Genomic DNA, 25,755 nt, shown 5'->3' on the forward strand with positions numbered 1-25,755 from the left:
ACTCTCGCCGCCCGGTTCAAACCTGGTGCCAACCACAAACACTGCACATTATGTTGTATTATATTGTCACCAAACGCTCAGCTTAATCGGCACATTCATCTGCCAGTTTACATCACTCGACTTCCAAAAAGTAATTAGTGCTACTCTTTGTGATAGCCCATTCCTCCCGGACCCTACGCGACCCCCCCAAACTACGGAGCACCTTTCACCCCCGCACCCCCCAGCGCCCTGCACCTCGGAGGGGCCAACTACAGCCAGATGCCGCCCGGATCTTTCATATCAGGTCAGTGAGAGGCAGTAGGCTATGGACCATAAATAATTGGAAAGCTCTGCAGACAATCTTGTTTCAAATCTAAATGCGCTTATCTGCAGCATCAAGCAGCACACATCTGGGGTGCGTACTTTTGAAGTTTCTAAAATATATGCTTTGTTTGTATTGTGTGTTTATGTCTTTTGAACAGCCAAGTCAAGTAGGTATAATGTTCTACCAACACAATCATTCAAACATAACAAAATGAGAGGTGTTGGAGTTTCTTGGCATTTGACAGCTGTAGATTTATGTTTTTCTTCTAAAGACTTATGGTGGATAACTATTACTGTGTCTAGTAGCAGAACTGATTTATGAGTGCATAGAGTTTGACCCATCATTTGAATAGTAAGTATTGAATGTGATATTCTAGTGTTGAAATATCTTTTAATAAAAATAAGCGGGCCTGCTAGAACCATGATTGAAAGGAAGTTATCCATATAAATCACACTGTCATTATGGTTAGGATCTGTACGATTTTACAATAATTTATTTTGGAAAGGACATTTTAATGTTAGTAATTCTCAGATTTGCTGTTTGATCTTCAAAGATGCATTACCTAAAATCAATCTGTCTAGGCCTATTACGTCTACCCATAATAGCGTAGCAATAGCATTGGCAGCTGAGTAAAAGTCAACTGTTTCCGAGCTTTGGCACGGTAGGTCAAAGGCTTTGATTCCTCTGTTGGGTACCATAAATCCAGTCACAGTTTTTAATCACTATATTTATTTATTGTTACTTTTTAATTAGAGAAACTGAAAGGAATGCTAAACGCCTAATAATATCCAACAGCATTACATTAGATCACCACTGACGACATATCTAAAAAAGTGTAGTCATCTGTAGTAGAACGCAAAGTACTTTTTCAGGAGTATGTGTGGTTTCAAAATGTGTACACTTTAAGGTCAACCTTTTAGAAGCAGCAATGGCTTGAAAAAGAGTACCAACCAGTAGCCTTGAATAGTTTGGGAGCTGCATGTCAGTCAGTTTGCCATCGTGAGTGTTCATTACATTTGACAGTACACAGAGGAAAACTGTCTGGACTTGATTACTTGGCATGTGATCATGGGCTAAATCAATCCAAATTGTTTCTTCTTTTTGAAGATATAAACCCAAGTCTTTTCGCCTTTATATGGTCATATTGTTGTGGAGAAACAAAGGGTGAAAGACAGTCAATGGAAATGTCGTATTAAAAGTGCTTAGGTTTCATTTTAATAGCCAGACGTGTGGGGAATGGATTTACCTGACAGCCTGCAAAGTAGCCTTATTTAAACACCTCAGGTCGACACTTCCAGCTCCTGCAGCAGCTTAGTTGTGAAAACCTCAAAGTCCAGAGAAACACCATAATCAGGAAAACCATCTGCAGTGGACGCTCTGAAGTGGCTGCCAGATAAACACCTGAAATAGACATTACCAAAATCCAACACAAACCGCTCCGGTGCGTTTCGGCTTCATCTCGTTACATGTCCAACTTCTAAACTCGCACAGCACATAACACAGACACATTGTGCAAGAGTAAAGTGCTGTCTGGAGGCCTATGAAACCTGTCTACCTCATGCTTGCTTTATCATGGCTCTTTTCTCGTGTGGAGCGCTACTGTTACTTTTTCTTGTTATGGTAAATCCTACTAATTATTCAGAGGTCATTCCTTTTTTCTGTTCTTTGCCTCTGTGGTCTGTCAAAGCTCCAATACAATTTATTTTCTTACAGTTACTTGGTCAACAGCCTGTAATTGTGTGTCAGTGTTTGCAGATGTTTAGATAGCAGAGATATTGCAGAGATAACTAGTAAAACCCGATATTCCCCAATAGCTTTACCCTGAAACCACAGCAGTCAGCTCTCCCAGTGCAGCGATGGCCCCCCTAGCTCTATCGTGATTTATGTAATTGTAGACCGAAACATCTGTCAAAGACATTGCATTTTGGAAAGCCTGGGCCTATCTCTGAAAATGTCATTATGCTCAGCCTGTCTGAGTCTGGCCATGCCAAGAAAACATTCGGACTTGGTGGCGAAAGTATTTTGAGAGGAAGAGAAACCACAGAAAGAGTTTGGTTGTGTAAACGCCATGTTGTGACTTGCAAGGCGGCCGAGGTTTGGGTTGAGCCGCTCCGAAATAGTCGCGTGTCCATTGAATTCACTTTGAGGGGCCTCTCTGTGAGGAGGTTAGCATCCTGAACTCTGGCAGCAAACGAGACCACGTTTATGGACTTGATTGGGATCACGCTGGTGCTTGACCATGTAAGGCCGAGTCAGAAATACAGACATTTTCTGGGGTTACAATAACAAATACTCTGATTGAGAGACCTCCTTTAGCAGCCATCTCCAGGGAGAGGTTCTCAACTGCACTTGAGTACACAAAACAAATCTATAAAAATATGCTCCGGGCCATGGTGCTTTTACTATTTTAGCTCTAATGTCTTAACTTTGAACAGGCCGACCTCACAAATGAAGGACTATTCTGTGTTTCTAGATGTGTTTCATTTTTGTGAATTATACTTTTGGAAAAACTGTTTCAGCCGCCATTACGCCACGCCGAGAGCCACACATCTGCAGTGTACACACTCCTTGACCTCTGACCTCCCCAGAGAGGCTGTCTAAAGTCCCTACGGGGCGCTCTAAAGTGTCTCTGCGACTCGCCACTACAGTCTGCCGCTTCTCTGCCCCCACAGAAGCCGGCGGCGGGTCCTCGGGAGGGGTCTGCCCGAAGACCAAGGAGCACGACGTGGGGCAGAGGCAGCGCGTGGTCGACCTGTGGAAGGACGGCAAGTCAGAAGGGGCCATAGGGCTAGAGCTGAAGATGCCCAAGTCCACGGTCCACAGCATCATAGTGAAATACCGCCTTAGCAACACTGTGGAGAACCTTCCACGCAACGGGCGACCAAAGAGACCCTGACAAGACAATTCAGGAATGTAAGAGCATGCAAAAAGCCAACTCAAAAAAGGGAGGACATGTTTGATGGAAACCTGAATGTACCGGGACAACGTAAATAAAAAAAAAACGACTCAAGGATGGAGCACTTTGACACGACTGGAATGTAAGGAATAAAAGGAGAACAGAGCTGACAAGAGAAGAAGCGCCGCCGGAGGAAGTTATCGGCGAAAGAAGCGGCAGCACTTTGATCCGTGGAAGAAAAAAAAAACAAGCAATCAAAAGCATGGAGAATGAGGGAAGAGGAGGGAAATACAGGCCCCAAGCTTTAATGATGTGCGTGGGGGGCAAAGCTACTGTCAAGTCCTCCAAGCAAGGAAAACGCAACACATTTCATTTCACAAAAAACATTGCAACTTCACCTCTTAAATTTGACCAAATATACTTTTAATATAAGATTCTCTCCATTGCCTATTTTCGGAGGCTTTTTGGCTTTTCTCCCTCTAAAGAGATTTCCCAGTGGGTCAATTCTTCATGGGTCTGACAGGGTGAACAAGGCTGTCCCCGGCTTTTACCCTGCACTCCCTCATTCCTCCACTGTCCACTCCTCCGGCTCTCCCTTTCTCACACAAGCAGCCGTTTGTGCACCGGGACCTCACACAAGTCCTAAAAACTGCAATAATTTCACTTTTATGTCGACTCAGTGGTGACATTGCCTCTTCTTTCATGACTTTTACCGTGGCATTATTGAAGCAGAGATTTAAAGGTGCACTATGTATTGTTTGCGGTGGAGGGCACGCCATTCGCTTGACTCCTTGGATATATTGTTGCTTTGTCAAGAATATTCCACAGATATTTTTTTTTTACTATTTTAGCTGAGATTAAAAAGAAATGACTCATTGTTGCTGCCCAATTTGCATAATTCTATTTAAGTTCCTATGATTATTTCATGACCTGTATAATTAGAATTATCCACATTAACTTTACATTCCTAGTTACAGGTCAGATCTGTGGAAAGTGACCCCTGCTCACAGTAAGAATGCATGCAAAAAACAAAGCAAAAGAAATGCGTTTAATGCCAGGCAAAGCAATAACATCTCTACGGAGACCAGCAGGTGGCGTACCTTCTACCGTAAAAGTTACGCAGTGCATCTTTAAACACAACATCTGTAGCATTTATACCAGTGATGTATTCAAAGCATAAAACTACAGCACTTTATTCAGGGAGCTTAAAGGGGAATATCACTGGACCAAAGAACGCAGACGAGTATTGGTCTTTTATAATCCACTAATTCCTCCAAAGTTGCCGGCACATAATTAATGCTCTGTCCCAGCGCTCTCCAAGAAGAAGACTTTGAAGAGATATCTTTGTCCAGACTTCTCCAGCTTCTTTATTGTGACAGCGTGATGGATTCCACGCTGGAAAATGTCCCCCCGATTGCCGAGAAAATAAAACACTCTGGACTCTGTCAGGGTACTTTTTTTTCCGTCTCTTTTCCAGCCCGGCGTGCACACTGTGGAGCTGTACATCAGAGTGACATCCCACAGTCGCAGTAGAACCAAATCCTCTGTTTCCTACTTTTTTTTTTGAGAGAGAGAAAAGGCAGATTAGGTTCACAGTCCAAACATTTTTAAGGATAATGAATGTTTTGTAGCTGCTGCTCTGTGGTATTTCCCTTTAAGCTTGAAGGATGTGAAGTCCAAGGATGTGTGGTCGTAGTGCGGCCGGCGGTGACGGTGTGCAGTACGTGTCTTGATCTGATGTTTATTTTGTGCATGTTTGGTTTGGTGGAAATATGCAGGGTTTAACATTTCAACAACATGTTTCCAAGACATAATGTCTTCCCTTTTAAACTTTTTATGTCATGAAATCTTGTCCATATAAGATTAAGTATAAATGTAAGATTTAGGAGAATTCATCTTCAAATTGAATATAACCTTATAGAGACCATAGAGATGTCTAAACTGGCCAAAGGCATAGGTTCTACAAGTCAAATAAGGCAGCTTGCCTCTACCTAAACTAAATTGTGTTGTACTTCCTCTTGACATTTGTCTAGAAGCCAATATTTCCATCTAGAGTAATAGGTCATTGGCAAGTTGTAGTTTAACTGCAGACATGGCTTTGCCACTCCATGCATTGGTATAAAGTTATCTATAGGGGTTCCTAAAACTCAAATAGACCAACCTTTCATCATGATGAAAATGTATGTTAGTTAGAAAAGCAGTCATATTGTAACTTTAGCTTGAACAATCCTGATCATTTCCCTCACATATATTAATAAGTACATTGTACGGTTGTATGGTCTACCTCATGAGACTGTGCTGTTTGAGGTCCTGAGGTGGTTGACAGTTCAGACTCACAAGGTTGTTCCTGATGAAAGGTCTTGGCATTGACACTCACACAAAGCCTCTCAGTAAATGCAAAAATGCAGTGTTTTCTGCCAAGATGGCAGTGTTCAGCTCTATCAGACAGCCCGGACCTACAGCAGAGAAAACAAACCAAACACTGACTCCTGTTATAGACTTGAACTGCTTTGTCAAACTCTGGAGTGTTACAGAGAGCTGTCTGTAAATGACTGGATTAAAGTGTTACTGTAAGCACTAGCACTGCCAGATGGAAATGGGACCATAAAATAAATATAGCACTAAAATGTCCTGTACAACTGTGAAGAGATCAAGGGACTGGTATTAAAAGAGGAGACGAGCCTCACTCTTCAGCACAATGAGACACTATATTTGTCCTTCGAGTAAAATTAAAACATGTTTTAGTGTTTCTGGCATAACACACGTGATTTTTACAATCTTCAATTGTAACCTCAAATGCCTTCTTACAGCCAGGGCCAATGCCTCATGTTCTGAGACTGATGCTCAGAACTGATGACAGCCTTTTTAAGCTTCACTTCATATAAAATGTCACTGGTTCAGCCGAGCCAGACGATCTGTTCATAATAAGCCTGGAGTCTTTGAGATGGCGTTTCCATGGCGGCTAGAGAACGTGCCCCTGAACAGTGGAGAAGAATCTAAAGCTTTGCATACAGCCTCTGCTATTTTAGATTAGCTGTTAGGAATGGCCTGGTGGAAATGCTTTTGAAGGGTGAGCGCTGCAGCCTTGACCAAATTCACAGACAAATAAGTTTAATCAATAGAATATCAAAATGTAATCAAGATCTGAACCCCGCAATTATATGCAATTAAAGTGTAATCTTTCAGAAATGGCAGATGTTTTCATTTACATCTTAAAAGCAATAAAAGAGTTCAAGAGTTGTGATAAAATCAGCCGCTAATGACAAAGCAGCTTATTTAAAATTACTTTCTGGCGTGTGATGTTCATTCAATAAAAGTTTAGAAAATTAGATACTAATCAATTCTAAACGTAGTATCCAATTAGAAGTATCGATACTGACAAAATGTGATCTTTCCCGAACATGTTTAGAATTATCTTTAGCTTAATCAGAAATAAGACCACATGGTAACAGGAAGAAAGTATTATGATTTTGTTTTGAAAATAACAGTCTATTGTCTTAAAAAAAGAACATTTTGGTTTTTGGTTTAAATTGTGGCATTAAAATTGGTATTATCGAGTATCGAGCCTATTCTTAGTATCGAGCACAATGTTAGTATCATGACCACACTTTGTAGAAGCATTTCATAAATCATTGTTTACAGTATTTCCCATTAACTCCCTATTCAGGTCTGACTAATATATCCAGCGATTGATTCAAACACTTACATGGTTGCTACATAAACTCCATACATTATTCAATATTACTGTTTAATCCTTTTGTGTCCGGTGAAATCTCCTCATGTAAACGGCCTGCTCTTTCACCTCGGGTTGTTTGGCTTTTATCAGACCCACTCACTCTACCTCTCTCCTCCCTCCTCTCCATCCCTTGTGCTGGCCTCCGCTGGCCCAGAGCCATATGTTTTCCCAACAGCAGTTCCCCCCTCCTTTGGCTCTGGAAGTGCACACAGGCAGCGGTGGATGTCTTCAGCTTAACACGGCTCTTATCGCGCGTCTTGATCGGCGCGGGGGTGTTACGGCAGTTTATTTTCTCCCCTGGCACTGGCGAAAGAAGTACGCTGAGTGTCTATTCTTGGCTTTGTTTTGAAAAGAAGTTGGCCTGCTCCACTCCCTTCTACAGATTCACACTACACTGCGCAGACAAGGGAACATCTAATCCTTCACTGTCCCGTTGCCGACTCGTACCAAGAAGTTGAATTATACTGAGCGTCTGTGATAACCGCTGGCACACACTAGGGATCGTCAGTTCAAGTCCAATTTTTGTTTATAGTAGCTACAGATGGCACTTAATGTACATAAGACACTGTATGTAATTATGAAATATTTTATGCCTGGTTTCTCATTAAAAAATATACAACATCATTTTTTATTTGATTGCAAGTCGTTGCTTTATCTTTTGATTACTTTTGATGCGGCTAAATATGTTGTCTTGTGGGTTTTTGGTGGGGAATGTTGCGTCTCGGTGTGTGCACTGGTCATAATGAATACATGTTGCGAGATAGGGCCAGCGCCTAGGAGGTCTCTCACCAAGTGCTTCTAGTTTTTCTATCATGTTTTAGTGGATGTTATAGCAGTTCCCCGACCCCTTTCCAAAAATCCAATTTGCAACAGAAATGAAGGCTTAAGTAAGAGTATGTCCATCCATCCATCTATCCATTTTCTACCGCTTGTTCCCTTTTGGGGTCGCGGGTGACTGGAGCCTATCCCAGTGACTTGTCTTTATTTAGTATTCTCAAATATTTTTGTTCTGTCTGTACAGTTTCCCTAAATAGTCGAGCGGCAAGCCTCGTTAACAGATGTTAATGATAACATCAGAAACACTGGACAAAGACTAAAGCTTTATGTTGATGTTAAACACTGAATTCAGTGACGGAGGTTGTTGAAATATTTGAGACTTTGCGATGTGCTGGTCAAAACCAACCATCCCAACCAGTTTCTTTGGACTGATATAGGACATTTTTAATTGCGATTACAGAAACATGTGCAATTCAAAAAACAATTCATTATATTCGGTTTCTAGTTATATCGGTGGTTGTACTATCTAAAGTCACATAAATCACTGACAGTTTAACTTTTGACTGTCCATAAATAATAGTTTGAAATGATCATGATTTAAATTGTGACTTTGATTTATTCTTTTATATAATCAAGCAGAACTAGTCTGAAATACATCTTAAAACCATGTCTTTACTTCTTACTGCCAAAACAGAGAGCCAAACACAAAGATGGCCACCTCAAAGACAGTTTTGATCCTCCTGGTCTCAATGGATCAAAGAATATTAGACTAAAACTGTAAATCTTATTTATTGTGAGCCACATCTTGATCTGATATGTTTGAGTTAGATTCTCTTTAAAGTCACCTCTGAAATGAAACACCAGAAGACACTGACTTAAATCTACAGTTTTATATCTCTTTGTGACTTTCCAGCACTTTTTCTGAACTGTCTTATTATGCTTTTAGGAATTGGTTTAATTTCATTATTGGGTTTTTTCTGTAGTGCAAAGTATATTGTTTATGTTGTGTAGGAACAGAACACTGCATTATCAATTCAAATTGTATTTACCTTCAACTTAAAGGAGGAAATAGAATGCAAAATCATCTTTAATGAGCTTTTTATTCATTTTTATTTCATTAGTTTTTCTCAAAGTTGCATTTTTCCCAGTAATCCTGCATTTAACTGCAACTGAGGAAAATGTTTCCACTTACCCCCTATCCCCGCCCACATCCCTCTACTTAGTAGCGAGTATGAGAAATATTGGTGAGTGATACATGGGTTGGGTTCTAAAACGTCAAGTAGCCACATATTAAAAATGAAAACATATAAATGACATTCCACTGCTTGTTATGTCACTATGAAGAGGCGGGGCTTATCAGTTCTGCAGTTTTGAACAGAAAGTCAATTTATTAAGTTTTTAGTCATTTTAGATCAATATTGCGCCATTTTACAAAGAAAAAAACGTAAAATTAATATCTACTTTTATTGTAGTTCAATTCCAAGTACTCCAAGTAAAAAAGCACAATATATTGCCTTTAATGTAACTTTATAAAAATTGTCAAAATTGTTTTGAAGCAAATAGCTAGCATTTTAGGATGTAGTTCCCAACTTATTTGTGCATTCTTAATCTTAGCATCACAGTGTCACTACATACAAGTGTTCCTTAAAGTGGTGTAATATAATTTTACTTTGACCCAACATCCAACAGTAATAATGACATCACCGAATAACACTTGCAACTGGATCTTGTTACGAACATATGGAGAGACAGTGGGCAGATGTATCGCCGTTCCACACTTATTTTATAGAGCATACATTCCCTAAAGTGGAAGCAGAAAGTTGGACGGGCCAAACTAAAATCTGCTGTTTGTTTGTCGTCCCGCAGTGTTGAACGGGCCTCCCATGTCTGTGAAGAAGGAGCGCGAGGCCGAACTCCTCATCAACCGACGGGAGCAGCGCAGCGGCGAGGTCATCTGCATCGACGACTAGACCCCGCCCCCACGCAGCGTTTGACCCATTGACTGAAAGAGGCCGTACCTTATTTTGATTGTACTAGCTCCTATAGCCACTTTTACAGAGCTGTAGATTTGGGAAACAATCTCTCTCTCTCTCTCTTTTTTTTTAGCACTAACTGGTACTCCTCCATGAAACACACAGTATTCCCACGCACACGTGCACTTACTGTCCGCGCATACAGTCCATCAGATTCTTGTGACTATTTTCTGCCTCAAACCAAGACTCCTCATGACGACCAAGGCCTCCAAAACGGGCTTGGCGTTTCTCTAAGGATGCTATTTACAGTACTAACCTCGCCTACTCACAAACGTCTTTCCTTACGACTCGACAGGAAACTGCATGAAAACGCATAATTTCTCCATCCCTTGAAGCATGCTCTAGACATAATATAAAGTGAAATAACAATAAAAAATAACAGCTGTGCCTACAATTGTTTTAATACTGTCTATTTTTTCTGAGATGCTATTTCTCAGTCTTGGGAGTATTCGAGCACAGCGCCTACTTTTTGCATTTTTTCAACGGTACTTATAGATAAGCAAGGTGTAATAATTTTGGGTTTCTTGCTGCCGTCCCGCAACGCTCCACTCTTCACCGTTTTGAATTTCATTCTTGTACAGAGCTGTGAGGTTTCTCTGGGGCTGCAAGGCGTACGTGCCAAGCCTCGACAATGCTATTTTTCAGAAAATATCTCCTATGAATGTTTATAACCTTTCATAAGTAAGTCAGTGTTATCAAACCTACTCCTCTCTTCAGTGTTATGTTTTCCATATTTCTATTACTTTCTACCAATCCTGTGATATACTTTGCATATTTAAGCATTTGTGATTATCTCTTGTGTTTTTATCCTACACAATTCTTGAGTATTGTTGTCGTCGATGTTGCTGTTTGATTCCCCTTGCTACTATTTGAGAAAGAGCTTCTACCAAAAGAGACATTTTTTGTAACTGTGCGACAGGATGCACTTAAATTTGCCATGTTTGTTCTATAACTCCAAGAGAACGAAGAAGTCGGCCTGTAACTTCAGAAGTGGATATTACACATTTTTCTTGCTTACATTTTAGATTTGGGGCTTGCAAATAACATGTATGAAACTATGTAACCCTAAAGGCTACTATAAGCAAACAAAAATGTATCTTATTGAATTTCAAGTATACTTATACTTAAAAATCCTATAGGCTGGAAACCCATTTTATACAGTTATCATTAAAAAGCGCCTTAATTATCATAGCTGGAAATGTAAGTCATCAAATTCATTTATGAACCTGATGTCAAGTGTAAATCCTAGTGTAGTTTGAGTTAATTTAACTAAAAGTGTTGAGTCTAAGAGTTATTCCCATGCGTTTTGCACGGTTCAAACCAGGAAATTCAGTCCAATTTCCGAGGTTGTTGCAACCCCCCAGCTAAAATGTTTCATCGCAAAAACTAAAGCACTTAGTTCTTTTTCTCCATGTTACTCCTCTTGTCATCTGGGCAAGATTTTGTGTTCATTTTGGGGTATCTTGTGTCACTGTGTATGTAGTGATCAGTGAAAACATGTCAATAATTACGCATCTTTTATTTTATTTTATTTTCCTTTTTTGTTTTTAATAAAACTGAATGAATCAATGCTGAGGCTTTGTCACCTCTTTTCAATACACAATCACAATGTCACAATTTGTCAATCACAAAACTGCAAAAAAGAACTTCTGGCTATGTTAATCTAACGTAGAATAATAAAGTCAATTTGAGTATTTGTACTGTAGGCTCGATATGATTTATATATACAAATCTGTCATCACAGGAGGAATAGCACTTAGGAAAAATGATTCTATTGCTATTTATCTATAGGATATTTCATCTTTTATATACACTAGTTATACATCTTTCCTTCCAAGTCTGAAAAATCACCTGTGCCTCCAGCCCTTTAAAGATTTGACCTCTATGAAGGCAATGATTTTCTGTTTTTCTCCAGAACTTCCTGTACTTAAATTGAAGTAGAGACTAACCACTAAAGCCATATAGTTTAAAAAGGGGTTAAATCATTTGATCCCAGTCGACAGATGGCCTGTTGGTGGCACTTCGGACCAGATGTCAACACTCACATTAACAACAATCTTCTCCACACTAAACTGATGAACAAGTCAGAGAGGTGGCATCAGTGAAGAGGAGAAATCCAACTGCTCATGAAGAAAGCGACTTGTTGATGACTTAAAAGAGCTACTGTTTGGCACGAAACCATGACTCAGCTTTAAACTATGCTTGTTTTGGATATCAACAGGCTTAATAGCATTAGTTTAATTCATTTTATTTTGTTTAACTTGCGCATCACAAGCCGATTCCCAAATTGCCTTTATCCACAGCAAGCAGTCATTTTATTATCCGCAGTAACAATCCGTAATGATAGAAAATGCTTAGATCTTGAGATATTATTTCAAACAAAACACTGCCGTATGCCTGTACGTGTCATCCATCTGTTCCCACGACGACGGCGGAGGTAGATTCTCGTCATGATGGGAGGCTGAGATGACTGTAACTCGACGCCTTTGCCTTCGCTCGGTGCTCCGCTGTCCAGAGCAGATGGTTTGTGAATCATGGTGATACAGAATATGTCATCCAGTATTTTTGTGAATTCATTCTGTGTCATTTTACAGATTCATTCAATTTATTTAGTGTGGGCCATGGTGATTATGGAAGAACAGATCAAATTAAAGGTCCAATCACTATTGAATAATCAACTCTTCCAAGCAGATGGTCTCGAATACAGCATAAACATTAGACCCAACCGGTAAGAATATTTAGTTTATTGTAAATGTGCTTTAAAAAGGTAAAAAAGAAATCTGGCATTTCGTACATCATTATATAAAAACATTTTTACAAGACTTTACAAAATGCAATAAAGGTTGACATTTCAACAAACAGGAATAGGAGCAGAAGTGTGTGAAAGTGTGAGTGGCTGGGGAGGAGGGAGAGCAGCCACGCTTTTTCCTCAAAGACTCTGAGCTATGTGCTTCAGGGTCAAATTCAGGAAGTGAAAATGTAGCCAGCTGCCAGTGAGCGGGACACACTGCGGTCTGCTCAGTGCTGATGGAGAAATAGGGCACGAGGCTGTGTGACCAAGACACAAGCAAACATTAGGAAATCAATGTCTACACCCAAGATTTTCCGTTCAAAAGGCTCAAGTTTGGCCCTAATTAAAAAACTCCTTTCGCTGCAGTAAAGTGCTCAGGAGAAACCATTGTGGTCTGTCCACAAAACTACTTATAAACAAGAGTGGGAGTGCTTCAGCCCTTTGCTCAAAATACACACTGTTTGTGTTGAAGGAATATGACAGAAAGCAGCTTCAGCATATTAAGGAGACATTAAAAATATAATCAATCTTTTTGAGGGAAGCCAAAGCCAAACAAACATCAGCATAGCACCACAGTGAATGATGAAGCACTACGTCTGGTCTGAGACACGGAGTGGCCCCGGTGGCTCTGAAAGTGTCACACCAAAGACCAATCTATAGTTTCAGTAACTTAACAGATTTTATAAATGACAATCTGATGTTTATGCAAGACGTCTGAAGTCTTAAGTGGTGGCTCTGCTTATTTGGATGTTACACATTTGGTCCCTTGTATGTAAAACAGAAATCAGTACAGATTGAATAAACAGCTGCTCAGTACTAGAACCAGTAAGTACCTATTATAGCCTTGGGGAACATTGTCTCTAAAGGATATCACAAATATAATATGATTAAATATAATGAAAACACATTTTGAATGACTAAATTTTACATAATGTACCTTTAAATCAACGCTAAGTGTCCTTCTTTACAAAAGAAGTTTTTTTTCAATAAAAGTTGTTTTTCATAAAATATCACAAACATCAGGCAAAACAGCAAATTCACATCCATGTTATGAAAGCAGCTCTTGAATATCTTTAAATATGATTCAGATAAAAGAGAGGCATTGGACACAAACACACATATTGCATTGAAGGAGTGCCAACTATTTGGTAAAAAAAACACAAGAGTATAAAGAGGGGTCTGGACTGAGATGTGACGTGAGCGCACTATCTCAACAAAATCAAAGTGGAAGGTGCATGCACAGCTTGACTGCCTGAAGTCTCTCTCATGAAAAGAATGTAAGCACAATATGGACCACGATACAAAGGCTAAGATGAAAATCCGTGTTCTCCTCGATTCATATGAAGCCCTTATCTAGAGAATAGTTTCCATCACATCTGTTCCCTCAGACATTCATCCAGGCATTTGGTCCATTGTGCTTTGGTACCTGTCCAAAGACTATATTGAGTTCCAAAGCAGCAGTGCTCAGTCCAGAAACTGTCCAGAACAACTTCCACAAATGGCAGGCTTGCCTTTTAAATTAACATCAGCACTTTGCAATGGCCCAAAAATTTGTGACCACAAAAAAGGAACTGCCGTACAATAGAAGTTTCCCCACAACATTTTTCCTTCAGTAAACTCTCAGTTGACTTTGAAGATGCTGAAGACGTGCGGAGAGGCGGAGGGGTTGCCCACAGTGTGCAGTCTGAAGGAGGGTCCCGTGATGGCCTGCAGCTCGGCGCCCCTCTCCAGCCGCAGCAGCCCGGACACTTGGCATGGCTTCAGGAAGTGGAAGTTATGGGGCCCGGCTGAGGGGGTGGTCCCGTAGCCCTCCATGCACTGCAGCTTCTGAGGCCTGTGACCCACTGATACCACGTCCAGCTTCACATACTGAGACTCCTGCTCATTAAACAGCACCTAAGAACGGTGAGAACGGTACATCACATAAAGGGTTTATTATCTAGGACGTCAAGAAATTGCACAAAATTACCAATAACCCCTAATCAAGAGGGCCTACTTTTCCTAAAACGCCCTCATAAAATGTCTTTGAGTTCAAACTGACGCTGTTTCTGGCGTGGCTCTTTGTGAAGGAGGGACTCAGTAGTATTGGCTTCCGCTGATCCGTCTGAATTAATCTAGTAATAAGTAGTCACACTTTGTGCTCTGCACAAAGGAAAATCTGATATATAAGATTTATTGGACAGGACAGGCCAGCCCGAAATGGGGATGAGAGAAGGGCAACTGCCAGAGCTGGGAATCAAACTCACAAGGCTGTGGCCAGCAGCACATAGAGCTGCCACACCACCCACCCATCACCAGGTAGCATATTAGCAATTTTGAACCACCTTTGATGTCACCAGATCAAGTTACAGGTCAGATCTGTGGAGAGGCGACCCCACTCACTGCTGCCACCTCAACTCTAGAACTTTTTTCTGACTTTCTCCAGACCTCACATCAACTTGAGAAGACGTGGGATAACTCTTGGATATTGTATCCTGAAACCTGATCATGTTTTTGAAATGCACTACACCAAGTCCTCTAATTGCTTCCCACACACACGTCTTAGGCAGGGTAGAGAAAAGGAGCAATAATTAACTCAATCAGAAGTGGAAGTAATTTCCCCTGAAGAGCCAATAAGACTATCCAGATCACAGTTCCTCTGCTTTTTAAGTTTAGCACTGCCACACTCATTTACTTCAGAGAGAAAATGGGTCCTGAATCCATTCAAATACACATAACCAGGGGTGGAAAGTAACTAATTCCAAACACTTACGTTAGATTTTGTGACTAATTGCACTTTTTGAGTTGTTTAAATCTGTACTTGACCTTTTTATTGTAATAATCCACATGTGAAATCAAGTGACTGAGTTCAGCCCATGTACCGATTGTCCCCGTCCATGACTGTCTCACGCCTCTTTTCTGAACAAACACGTATAACAGCACGGCATCGCCTGCTCTGATTCAGAGAAGATGTGGATTGTGGTTTAAAACAACTTAACTTTTGTATAAAAGACGGACCTCAAATGCTACTAACATTGTGTAAGAAAATAACTGGTAGGTAAAAGAGTAGCACTATTTGTATGCGTTATTCTTACTCATTTACAGCACTTACTCAAATACTTCTCTGAGTACTTTTCAGACACCATATTTTTACTCCTTCTTAAGTAATATATTTTATACTCAGTACTCTTGCTTAAATAAAAGTATAGCTTTCTCTTCTCATTGTGAGTAAGCTTTATGTGAATCTGTGTTGCTCTTTCAAGTATGATTTCAGTTTTCTTCATTCTTTTTTGGTATATCCATTGAGAATCCACATTATAAATCAAATGACTCTCACTTATAGCCCGATACCCGACATACCTGGCAGAACAGGAAGTACACGCCTGCTTTCTCCACAGTGAAGGTGCCCAGATCTTTGTTGTACCTCACTGCTTTGGTCATATTCAGTGTCCTCTCCTCCCAGCCTTTAATCACTCCACCATCTCCCACTGCCATGCAAGAACCTCCGTTATTAGAATACTGGTGCACACACATGTATCCACAAGTGATCAACCGGCCTTACCTTGCTGAGAGGACACTTTGGTTACTGGTGGGACGACGAAGAGCCATTTAAAAAAAGAAAGAAAAGGGGAAAGTCAATTAAGATTTTATTAGTGCAATTCTATAAGGCCATATGATTGAAACCACTTCAGCAGATGCTACTCGAGACCACCGTAAGCAATCTGCCAAGCCACTTACTTTCAAAATGAGACGCGGCTTTTTTTCCATTCCCACTCCTCCCGCGCAGCACTCCCCCTTCAGAAGGCGAAAATAAAAAAATTCTTTGAATGAAGGCAATGAAAATATGTCTGTGGTTTTTTGATAAAACAATCACTCCCATCTGTATCTGTCTAATAACATACTGCGTTCATTTGCAGCCATTACGACTCGACCTGGCTGCTTCATAATGCGGTTTGCAGACAGGCAAGGATTTCCTTTCACGTGCTTCAATATATTTCCTCAAAATGTTATTTTCAGTCCAAAAGCGTGTGGCTCTCTCTTTCCTGTGGGGGCTAATCTTAGTGCCAGCTGGTGGCCGTCATGTAGAAAATACACATCGCAGCGGAAGTGAGAGAAGATGGAGAGAGGGCAGAGAGAAGAGACAGAAGACAAAACAAATGCTTAGTGGGATCTTAGATGTTTGGCCCTTAATGTGATCCTTATTTACTAATAGGCTGATACTAATGGCTTAGGATGAGCAGCAAAGCAAAAACTACTGCAAAAGGAGAAAAATGAAGTGCCGGAAACGAGAGGTCTTTGGCCGAGCCGGGAGTCGATTAGGACAAAAGTGAAGCAAACTACAATAAATAAAGACCTAAAGACGGCGCTGGAAAATGTGTACTCCTGTTACCCACCACGGTTTATTTTAGCCATGCATTCAGGCCTCAGGGGAGTCATTAAAAGACAAATATAACCCAAACACTGTATGTATGAACTGTGAAATACATACTTTATGTTTGGAGACAGAGCGGCCAAACACCGGGTCTCCACAGTTGTAGGAATATTAAGCCCCTGCTAAAATAACTCACAGGTGGGTGACCCCAAGCTCAGGATCTGCTCTGGGCGAGCTAAAGCCCCCGGGCCGGCCAGACTTTCCTGAATCAAGCTGTCAGTCATCAGGAGAACATAACAGCAGTGTCCTGCACGAGCGGTCAACTTTCCACTCACTGGAAAAAGCACTTTCTTTCCAGTGATAGCCGCGGGCTGCTTAATGCGTTTTGGAAGACTAGCTCAGCTATCACTTTCTGCTGAAATACCTGCAGGATGTCAGAACACGAATACTCCTAATAAATCCTTTTGTCAGCTCTGGATAGCAGAGCCGTTGAAGGAAAACCTTTTATTTCTTAAGATAGTTGATAGTCACTTTAAAAAGTTGCTTTTTTCCGTGTTTTTTTAATTGTCTGGCCCGTAGACTATTCTAGACAGGACAGCATAGATGAGAGCAGGGAGGGCATTCAGCAAACTCTCAGAGCCAGGAATCAAACTCATGACATTGAGGCCGGCCACACAGAGTCTGGCGAATGAGCTGCAGCATTAACCACTGGGCAGCACACTGCTTTTTGCATTGCATAACTAATATCCTTGTAGTGCTGGAGGAACTAGATATCCATTTATATTGTTGGACCTGACAGAAGAAAATCAAGGTTCAAGGTTCAGTACAAAGTTAGAATTAATAAATGTGAGTTTTTTTACTGGACGTTACGATGTTTATTGTTTCATCTCAAGTGTCTAAGTTTAAGAAGTCAAAGTTGTCTTCTCAAATATGACTCCATAGGAAGGAACTTTAAAAAACTGTCCTGACTTGGAAGAGGTCACTTTTGGACAAACCACAGAATCTCGTGACGCAAGCGGCTGCTATAAATACACAACAATCACAGGTCATCAAATATCTTTCATAACAAATCATATGAGTGTAAGTGGCGTGCTTATGGCGAGAGGAGAAATCAATGTCTTTGTCCTGAAGCATGCAACAAAGCCTCACTGCGCACCAGCTGTTTTTTTGTTCCCGGGCCATTCTGGCCAGCCCTGTAATTTCTGTAACAGCCATTCTCCTGCCTACTTTTTCCTGTGTCGACTTTTAGCAGTGGGCTGTGTTTGTGGGCTGCTGGAGCTGACCGTAGCGGCATGTGGACCAACACTGGGCAGTGTTTGCGTTAAACGTTCTTCCCTCAAAAGCACAACCGCGCACATAAGTATTGTGTCTGGTGATGTGGGCCGCGCGGCACACGCGATTGGTCAGAGCCGTGTGGGACAGAAATGCAATACCGTCTCTCTTGACCCTCTGGCCGACCAGCAGCTCTCTCTTCTCCAAAATGAGTTGAACGATGGCCTTCCTCTGTGTATTAACCTGTTGAAAGACAGAGAGAAGTTCACTATTAACAAATGTGCGATGGGTTTATTATGACTTTGAGCTGGCACTGCTCCCACAGAGCCAGACGGCCTCTTCCAGCCAGTCACATAAACAGCTTTTCCACTCTCCTGCCTGCCCCGGCTGCAGCTCCAACTTCAGAAAAGGAACTTCCTCAGGAGAGACGTTGCGACACCTAATGTTTTCAGCGTTTCAAATTCCTCACTTCTTACTGCAAGAAATGGATTTTGTCAGGGCCAGAAAGGATATAGGCTGCTTGGCGTGAGGCCCATCAGTTGACCGAAGGAAACCCATGTGAAGTAAGAAGAGAAGTGCATTCACTGCTACTGTGCAAGTATAGTCTCGAGACTGACTGGCTCTGATCGGGACTTGGCTCTGGGTCAAAATGGACGGAGAGTGGACCCCTCGGGAAAGACTCCAGCATCAACACTCGGCGTTTAGGGTGTTAGGGCACAAATGTGTGCAGGTCTGTCAACAGCACAGCAGCCAACCTGTCGTCTAATCCCAACTCCACTGGAACCCTGCTTTGCAAATACTCCAGAGGAATTTCCATCAGCTCTTTGGCTGCCTCCGCGAAATAATTTAGTTTGTGATGCAACTTTGAAGAGTCCGTATGTACTGCTTATGACATTAAAAAGAAGCTCTTACCTTAAATTCCAGAGATTATACAGTTTGCCAAAGGCTGCTCTGTCTTATTTACCATTCCAGTGTTAAAGGCATTTAGAGCAGCTAGATCAATATTAACATGAAATTATTATTACGTTAAATTCTAAATAGCCAAGAATGTACAGGCGCTGTAAGTCAATATGTGAGTAACTGTTTGTGGAGAATATGGTCACACACAGAAGTGACCCACAGCAGTTTATAACACAGGTAATACCACAAACAAAGTGCCCCACAGTTGGATACAGCCCAACATAATATTTCACAGTCGCTCACTACTCCCCCTATTGGCCCTTCATGGTACAAGACACTGTGCTGTGACGTAGGCACCATTGCTACTATAGTACTTTAAACTTAAGGGCCACAAGGTCACTGTAGCTTTTTTTAACAAATAAAGACATGTCCCTGAAACATTCTGGATTTTTTGAAATACTGTCTATATTTTAGAGCCTCCCAAACCACATGGGGCCCCTAAAGCTAACTGGCCCCTGTTAAAAGTGAAAAGTTGCACATCTTATTGTCATCTGTCTGTGTTGAAGGCTGAAGGTCAGAAGTGTATACCTGCTGCGTGATGTAGTGTGATGAAGTTAGGCTGTGGCCCACCTCAGTTTAACTCCCAGCCTCTGAGCGCAGTCAGTTGGGTACAACACACTCACATGCCAAATATTTGAGGTTTTCCAGTCAATTGAGATAAAAACCTAGACCTCCACAGAACTGGCACCAGAGTAATTAAACATGGCGGGGTGAGCGGTGACCACAAAAATAACACTGACTGCACGAGTTGACTGCTCTTATTGGTGAGCCATAAAAGTGCCAAGTGGTGAGGCAGGAAAACTGTGCGTGCAGGGGGCATATGTGGAAGAGCATTTTTCCACTTTGGCCCCAAGCAAAGAATCCCAAAACCGCAGCCACTAAAGACTTGCACAACAAACACTTAAAGCACAGTAAAGTTAAAACTATTTGGTGTTTGACCAGAAGATTATTTTGTTTATCTTTGGTACTAACCTGCTCCAGTCGATCCTGCAGGACTTTAAAGGACTGAGAGAGGTCCCGGGTCTGGCGCCAGGTCCACGCCGTGAAGAGCGCACTGCATGCGGCCAAAGACAGTGCCACGAGCGCCAGAGAAGCCCAGACGAGGCGCAGTTTGCGCACCCGTCTCCTCTGCACGATCCGATGCATGTTGCGTGCACAGACTGCGCCGCTACTCGCCGCTGCACACCAAACCAAAGTCCTTCTTCATCCCCATAGCCGCAGAAGCACTGTACGTGTCCATTTGAGCGAGACGCACAACCGCCAACTACTTCACAACTGAACTTTGTCACAGAAAGTTCTCCTTATGTTGTCCGCTCCAAATCCACCATCTTCAGCCGCGCAGAGTGCACAGGACGCGCGGGGAGTGCACGATGCAACTGTTGCATCCTTCTCCTCGCGCTTCGTTGACTCAGCTCTGTGCTCTTCCTCTAACAGCTGAGGGAGGCCGCTCACACACGCACTACAACCAGACTCGTGTGATGCTGCGCTCAGCGCGTGCAGCCGCCGCTAAACTCAGACTGAGTGAGTCCAACAAACAGACAACGCGCCTGAGCGTTCCGTGCTTCGCACACAATTTCATCTGAGCTCAAGCCTCAAAGTATGTGCCCTCTGAATAACACGAATAAAGACACCGCGGTGACCACACGGTGGCGCCTGTGCGCACAAAACAACATGTAGCGGTATTATTGCGTTTGAGGATCAAACAGACTTCAAGTCTTTGATGCATCAAGCAAAGTGTGTGAGGCATAAAAGGAAAAAGGAAAAAAAATCAATACTTATATTATACTTCCTCTGTTCTGTTATATACTAGTAATATACTATTATATATTTTATATATAGCACCATTCTTTTGTATGTTTATTATGTGGTCAAAATAAACTAGATACAGAGCATGAGGTCTAGCCACAATTGCAACTGAAAATATATATCCAAAGTAGATAGAAAACAGCTCTGTGTAACTAACAAGTAAACATTTACAACTTAAAATAGCAAAAATTCAAAAACTCTAAATACTGTTCAGTGATATGTTTTAATAACAGTGGTTTCCGACACACCACACAAGGAAGTACACGAGGCATGGAGGCTTATTATTCACTTTCATGAAAGTGAAATTGTACAGTATAATCATTGCAAACTTTTGTCCTCGGCCCAGGCATATGTCTACACAGTTTTGAACAAAATATACCTGAGAATAAAATATTTAAGACATACAACATTAGTATTAACATCTCACTATTGACTTGAAAGTAAATATTGCTAGGTTCAAAGAAAGGCTCGACACGTTGACTTTTTGGCCATATTTTGGGTTCAAACTGGCATCCAACCTCTGAAAGCTTAGGTTTGCTTGCTGTAAATCACTTGAAGAATGCATGTGGGAACCTTGAGATGCTGATTTCTGACGTTTCAAACAAGACAAATATAAATATGTGCATGCGGGGAACTTTTGGAAGAGACCATGGCAGACAATTACATTTAGTTTTCCAACGCGAGGTCGGTTTGTTCAAACATAATGAGGAAAAATAACACAGAACAATTCCTACTTTTGGTAAACAACACACAGATTCCAGCATTCCCAAACAGTCTCAGTGGCTCCTATTGTTTAGAGTGAGAGAAAAGACAGTCAGTCTGTTCTGATTACTTTTCTGGACATGATACATAAAGATCTCTTTTAAAAATCAAACTGGATTTAAAACAGTGGCTCGGACCGGGTTTGTGCCATTCTGGGTTTAATGAGACAGGTTTAAAGACAAAAGCAGTTATCCAAGACCGCTATTTTCAATTCAGTCTGTGAAACCAGTCCAATGAACCCGAATGACTCCATTGTGGTCTATTGTAATATTATACCAATAAATGTAGCAGTGCAAATACAGCATTGTGCAACAATAACAACCATATTTTCCATAAAGTCTATATCTCTTTTTGCATAACAAGGGTTTTGTGCACCAAGGAACATTTATATATTCATGTGTTTGTGCTAAAATAGGAAAAAAAAGCATGTTGAATATTGATCACTACTTTAATACAGTAAGTGACTTAAATATAAACGTGAGACATCGAGTCAGCTACAGTCCAATCTCATAACTGTATTATGTAATTAATGTATTTAAATAGGAATGAAGTTTGTTTCATAAACATGATTTTTATGAGCAGATACGATTATTGCTTAAAATATTTAGTCTTTCATTTTAGTGGTATTAATAGTTCAAAATGAAATCACACATTTGTGCGACATATACAGTAGGGCTGCAACTAACTATTATTTTCATATCGATTAGTCTAGCGATTATTCTTTCGATTAATCAATTAGTTGTTTAGAACACAACAGGCTAATGAATGTGAGAATTTTGCTAAATTTACCCAGATAAATCTGAACTTAATCCATTTGAGGACGTCCAGGTGGAAAACATTTTCAGACAAAATTGTGTTTTCATTCAAAACACAATGTTGGCACTGTCTGAGTAATAAAACCTCTTCTCTCAGCTCATGGCATGTTTTGGTGTCTGCGTATAGACCAGTTAATGATTATTCAAATACTTAATTAGTCGATAACTATTTCTAACAAATATTAACTTGTTGCAGCCCTAGTACCTGTATAAAGTAGACTAAGATTATCACGTATTCACCTTTAGACAGTGACGTGTGTGCGCAGTTGGAACGTTGCCCTTGTCCTTTTACAGCTGACCACTAGATGGAGCCATTTCCCTGTGCTGTGTGGGTAAACCTGGCTGCTCGGCCTGGGTTTTGGCCTGGTTAAGGCTGGGCTAGGTGTTCCAGGGCCTCTCCCTTACAGCACATGTAGTGGTATCCCATCTCTACTGTGACGTCAGTGCACCCCTGACTGAAGTAGAAGTCCAGCGAAGACTTGTTCCACTCCAAAACGGTGAAGTTCAGCTGTTGGCACCCTGCAGCCAAACCCAGCTTTACGACACAAAACAGAATACAAAACGATTAGGACAAGGTGGCCATTTAAGGAACAGATTTAGTTCATTCCGAGCGAGTACTTACAAATAATAACATTGGCATTTTTGTTTAGCAAGAGTGGCAATAAAAAGTCTAAATTGTGAGGCGAATGGGATATAACTAATAACAACTGTTCACTTACCTGTGCAACTTTACTCATCAGCGCTTTACCAATGCCTTTCCCTAAAAGAAGAACACAATATTAACTGAACCTGCAAAATTATCATTGGCAGGGCTGTATAAATATTTGCTTTGGAAAAAAAAAACACTGCACCTCTAAATTCAGGCATCACATACAGGTCTTCCATATAAACCGCTCTGCCTCTCCACGAGCTGTAGGAGAAGTAATAAAGTGCATAGCCCACCTTTGTATGGCCTGAAAGTGAAACGCACAGGTCAAAACTGTTCAAAGCAATCACATTTGAATAACTTTCCACTTTTTTTTTAAGTCTTGGGTGTTGCAACGTTTCAGGAGCAGGGTAGCATCTGGGTTAGGCCCTTATTGGAGTTATTTAGTCTATTGTGCAGCATTTGAATTAAAATATGTGAGGGAAATCAGACAAGACAAGGGAAGAATATTCTAACTCCACAGCCTGTACAAGCAATACTACAACATAATGATTCTCTAAATGTTATAGTAACATTGTATAATAACTACACTTAATAACACATGAACTACACTTAATAACACATGAACTACACTTAATAACACATGAACTATTGGATGTTATTATTTGTAGTTTGGTAAGGAAAAGGGGTGAGATTTGCAACATTTATACTGCTTCCCATTCCTCTTTGATATATGTTGAAATGTACTGAAGAATTGTTACTAATATTGTTTTCTCTTGAACATGCTCAAATAAATGTATTCATTCATGAATAAATTATTTTTAAGAATAATTCCATCTTAACTCCTCCTAACCTCTTAATTAAGCAGTTACTGGAACATAACAGAGCAAACAAACAAAATCAAGACATCCAATGAAATAAAACAAATATGGGTCCCATCTAGTCCAAAGTCTGTCAAAAAAGGTTTATTTCCAAATTAAGTCAGAATGATTTTTTTTTCCAATGTTTTAAATGTCGTTCATGATGTCTCTAATTGACAGATTTCAGAGTGAAAGCCACTCGTCACAGCAGAAGCTCTTTGGATGTGTGGAGAATTCACTCCTAAAGCTTTGGTCCAGGTGACAGAATTACGTTTTTCTTTCTTAATAAACCATGTGTGCATTTTTTCACGCTTTATTATACAGTGACCAATTTGACTCATCCTTCAAAGAGGCTAGGATAACTCATGGGTGGGCTGTGGAAACAGGGAAAAGTCAAGTGGTACAAAATGGAGAGATCAAGCATATGGAAAAGTGTTACATAAGAGTCACACTTACACAACAGAGACCTTCTCCAGAGATACAGCACTTTGCAGAACAACAATCAACATTGGCACTCACCTTCTTTGGTTTTGTGCTGATCAGGAATCTCAACAATGATCCCGTGGAAAAACGGATTTTTAGAGAATCCATCCTGCTCCAAATCTGGTCACAATTTGGTTAAAGTTAAGTTTCAACACTCAAGCAGCAACAACAATATGCATCTGTTCCTTTGTTTGTTTCATTTATAAAGACACATTAGGTTGTTGTTTTAACCTTGACAAAAGGTAAAAAAGGGCCTTTATAAACAAATCAAACAAAAAAGAAGACGTAATGCTTAATGAGGTACATAAAACTATATATATATATATTCATACCTCTTTGTGTGATTTTTATTTGGTCTGTGACTTTCTCATACTCTGCCAATTCCTGTAAAGAAAGACATTTGTCGTTGAACTACAAATTACATTATCAATACGGTTATATTGACCTGGAAACCAATTCAAACATGTTACAATAATCAATCCACGAGGGAGCGCGTCAGGCACGTGGTGAACTTTGCCCTTCACGCCCACGCGCTCAGGGGCCGCGGACTCACCGTGATCATGCGCGCGATGTCCTTGCAGTCGTCCACGTTGGCGGCGCGGATGGTGAAGTCCATGATGTCGGTAAAAATGTGATGATCCGGTGATGAGGCGCTGTGGTCACGGACGGATGCCACGGAGGATGTTGACGACAAGAACGCGACCATCGGAAATGACGGGGACGTGCCCCGGCCGCGCGGTGCGTGGTTGCGTGGAGTGACGTAGAGAGAGAGCGCCTACAATTATCTGTTCAACGAAGTCTCTCAGACACGTCAGATCTGCAGGCGTCGTGTCTATTAATAACTAGACCTATATTTCCCAGTCCTACAGTTTGGTGGTCCTAACATAACCGAGAGGAAACGGGTTTTATTTGTACAATAATAAAGTAGGCCTGTGTCATATATTCGTTTTTATACAAGCCTAAATTTGGCAAAACACTGGATTATGCATCACACATGGACAAATATTACCGAGTGACTCAATGTGTTTTTAGGAGTAAACTTTGACACAAGCCGAGACTGCGTTTTGTTGGTGTAATAACACTTGGGGCCTCTAGGGGGCCCAGTTGGCCACAGTAAGGAGCCAAATACCACATAACGTCTGAGTACAGAGTACAGAGTGTGGATACAAAACACTGCGTTTGTGCAAGTGTCCCAGTAACATGTGTACAGGCTCTATAGAATATCACTTATTTAAATATCACTTTAAATGTACTCACTAAATA

General features: G+C 41.0%; 3 protein-coding genes and 1 long non-coding RNA gene across 8 annotated transcripts in view; 2 read left to right on the forward strand and 2 right to left on the reverse strand.

Annotated features, from left to right (window-relative positions):
* Window positions 1-11,315, forward strand: part of chd3 (chromodomain helicase DNA binding protein 3) — a 33,113-nt gene extending 21,798 nt beyond the window's left edge. For 3 of the 4 annotated variants that reach the window (XM_072458658.1, XM_072458659.1, XM_072458660.1), the window contains exons 39-40: window positions 157-283; window positions 2,977-3,566. In XM_072458658.1, coding sequence (XP_072314759.1) covers window positions 157-283; window positions 2,977-3,200 — 351 coding nt within the window. In that variant the 3' untranslated portion in view covers window positions 3,201-3,566. Of the gene's footprint in view, window positions 1-156; window positions 284-2,976; window positions 3,567-9,579 lie in introns of those variants that run through there. The other variant, XM_072458661.1, reaches the window with a different exon arrangement.
* The window catches only part of sat2a.1 (spermidine/spermine N1-acetyltransferase family member 2a, tandem duplicate 1), a 90,380-nt gene extending 65,193 nt beyond the window's left edge, over window positions 1-25,187 (reverse strand). Inside the window, exons 1-6 of one of the 2 annotated variants that reach the window (XR_011928495.1) lie at window positions 25,046-25,187; window positions 24,825-24,876; window positions 24,529-24,612; window positions 23,355-23,456; window positions 23,223-23,263; window positions 22,758-23,038 (exon numbers count right to left, since the gene is read on the reverse strand). Coding sequence is in view for 1 of the 2 variants with exons in the window: in XM_072459032.1 (XP_072315133.1) it covers window positions 22,871-23,038; window positions 23,223-23,263; window positions 23,355-23,456; window positions 24,529-24,612; window positions 24,825-24,876; window positions 25,046-25,108 (510 nt within the window). In the remaining variant the exon portion in view is untranslated. Of the gene's footprint in view, window positions 1-21,130; window positions 23,039-23,222; window positions 23,264-23,354; window positions 23,457-24,528; window positions 24,613-24,824; window positions 24,877-25,045 lie in introns of those variants that run through there. The other variant, XM_072459032.1, reaches the window with a different exon arrangement.
* On the forward strand, window positions 4,129-6,965 carry LOC140371494 (uncharacterized). Its single transcript, XR_011928476.1, has 2 exons — window positions 4,129-5,557; window positions 5,609-6,965. It is a non-coding gene; the product is annotated as an uncharacterized lncRNA (long non-coding RNA).
* tnfsf12 (TNF superfamily member 12) lies at window positions 12,472-20,734 on the reverse strand. The gene is made up of 6 exons (XM_072458884.1): window positions 20,093-20,734; window positions 18,322-18,403; window positions 16,255-16,311; window positions 16,079-16,102; window positions 15,877-16,004; window positions 12,472-14,433 (listed from the first exon to the last, which is right to left on the reverse strand). Exons 1-6 carry the CDS (start codon window positions 20,264-20,266, stop codon window positions 14,158-14,160), a joined length of 741 nt encoding a protein of 246 aa, XP_072314985.1. The 5' UTR covers window positions 20,267-20,734; the 3' UTR covers window positions 12,472-14,157.
* Window positions 25,188-25,755: the final 568 nt, after the last annotated feature.

The sequence above is a fragment of the Eucyclogobius newberryi genome, unplaced genomic scaffold (assembly GCF_026437365.1).
Source record: "Eucyclogobius newberryi isolate DKJ021-1_F unplaced genomic scaffold, fEucNew1.0.hap1 SCAF_22, whole genome shotgun sequence".
NCBI lineage: Eukaryota > Metazoa > Chordata > Actinopteri > Gobiiformes > Gobiidae > Eucyclogobius > Eucyclogobius newberryi.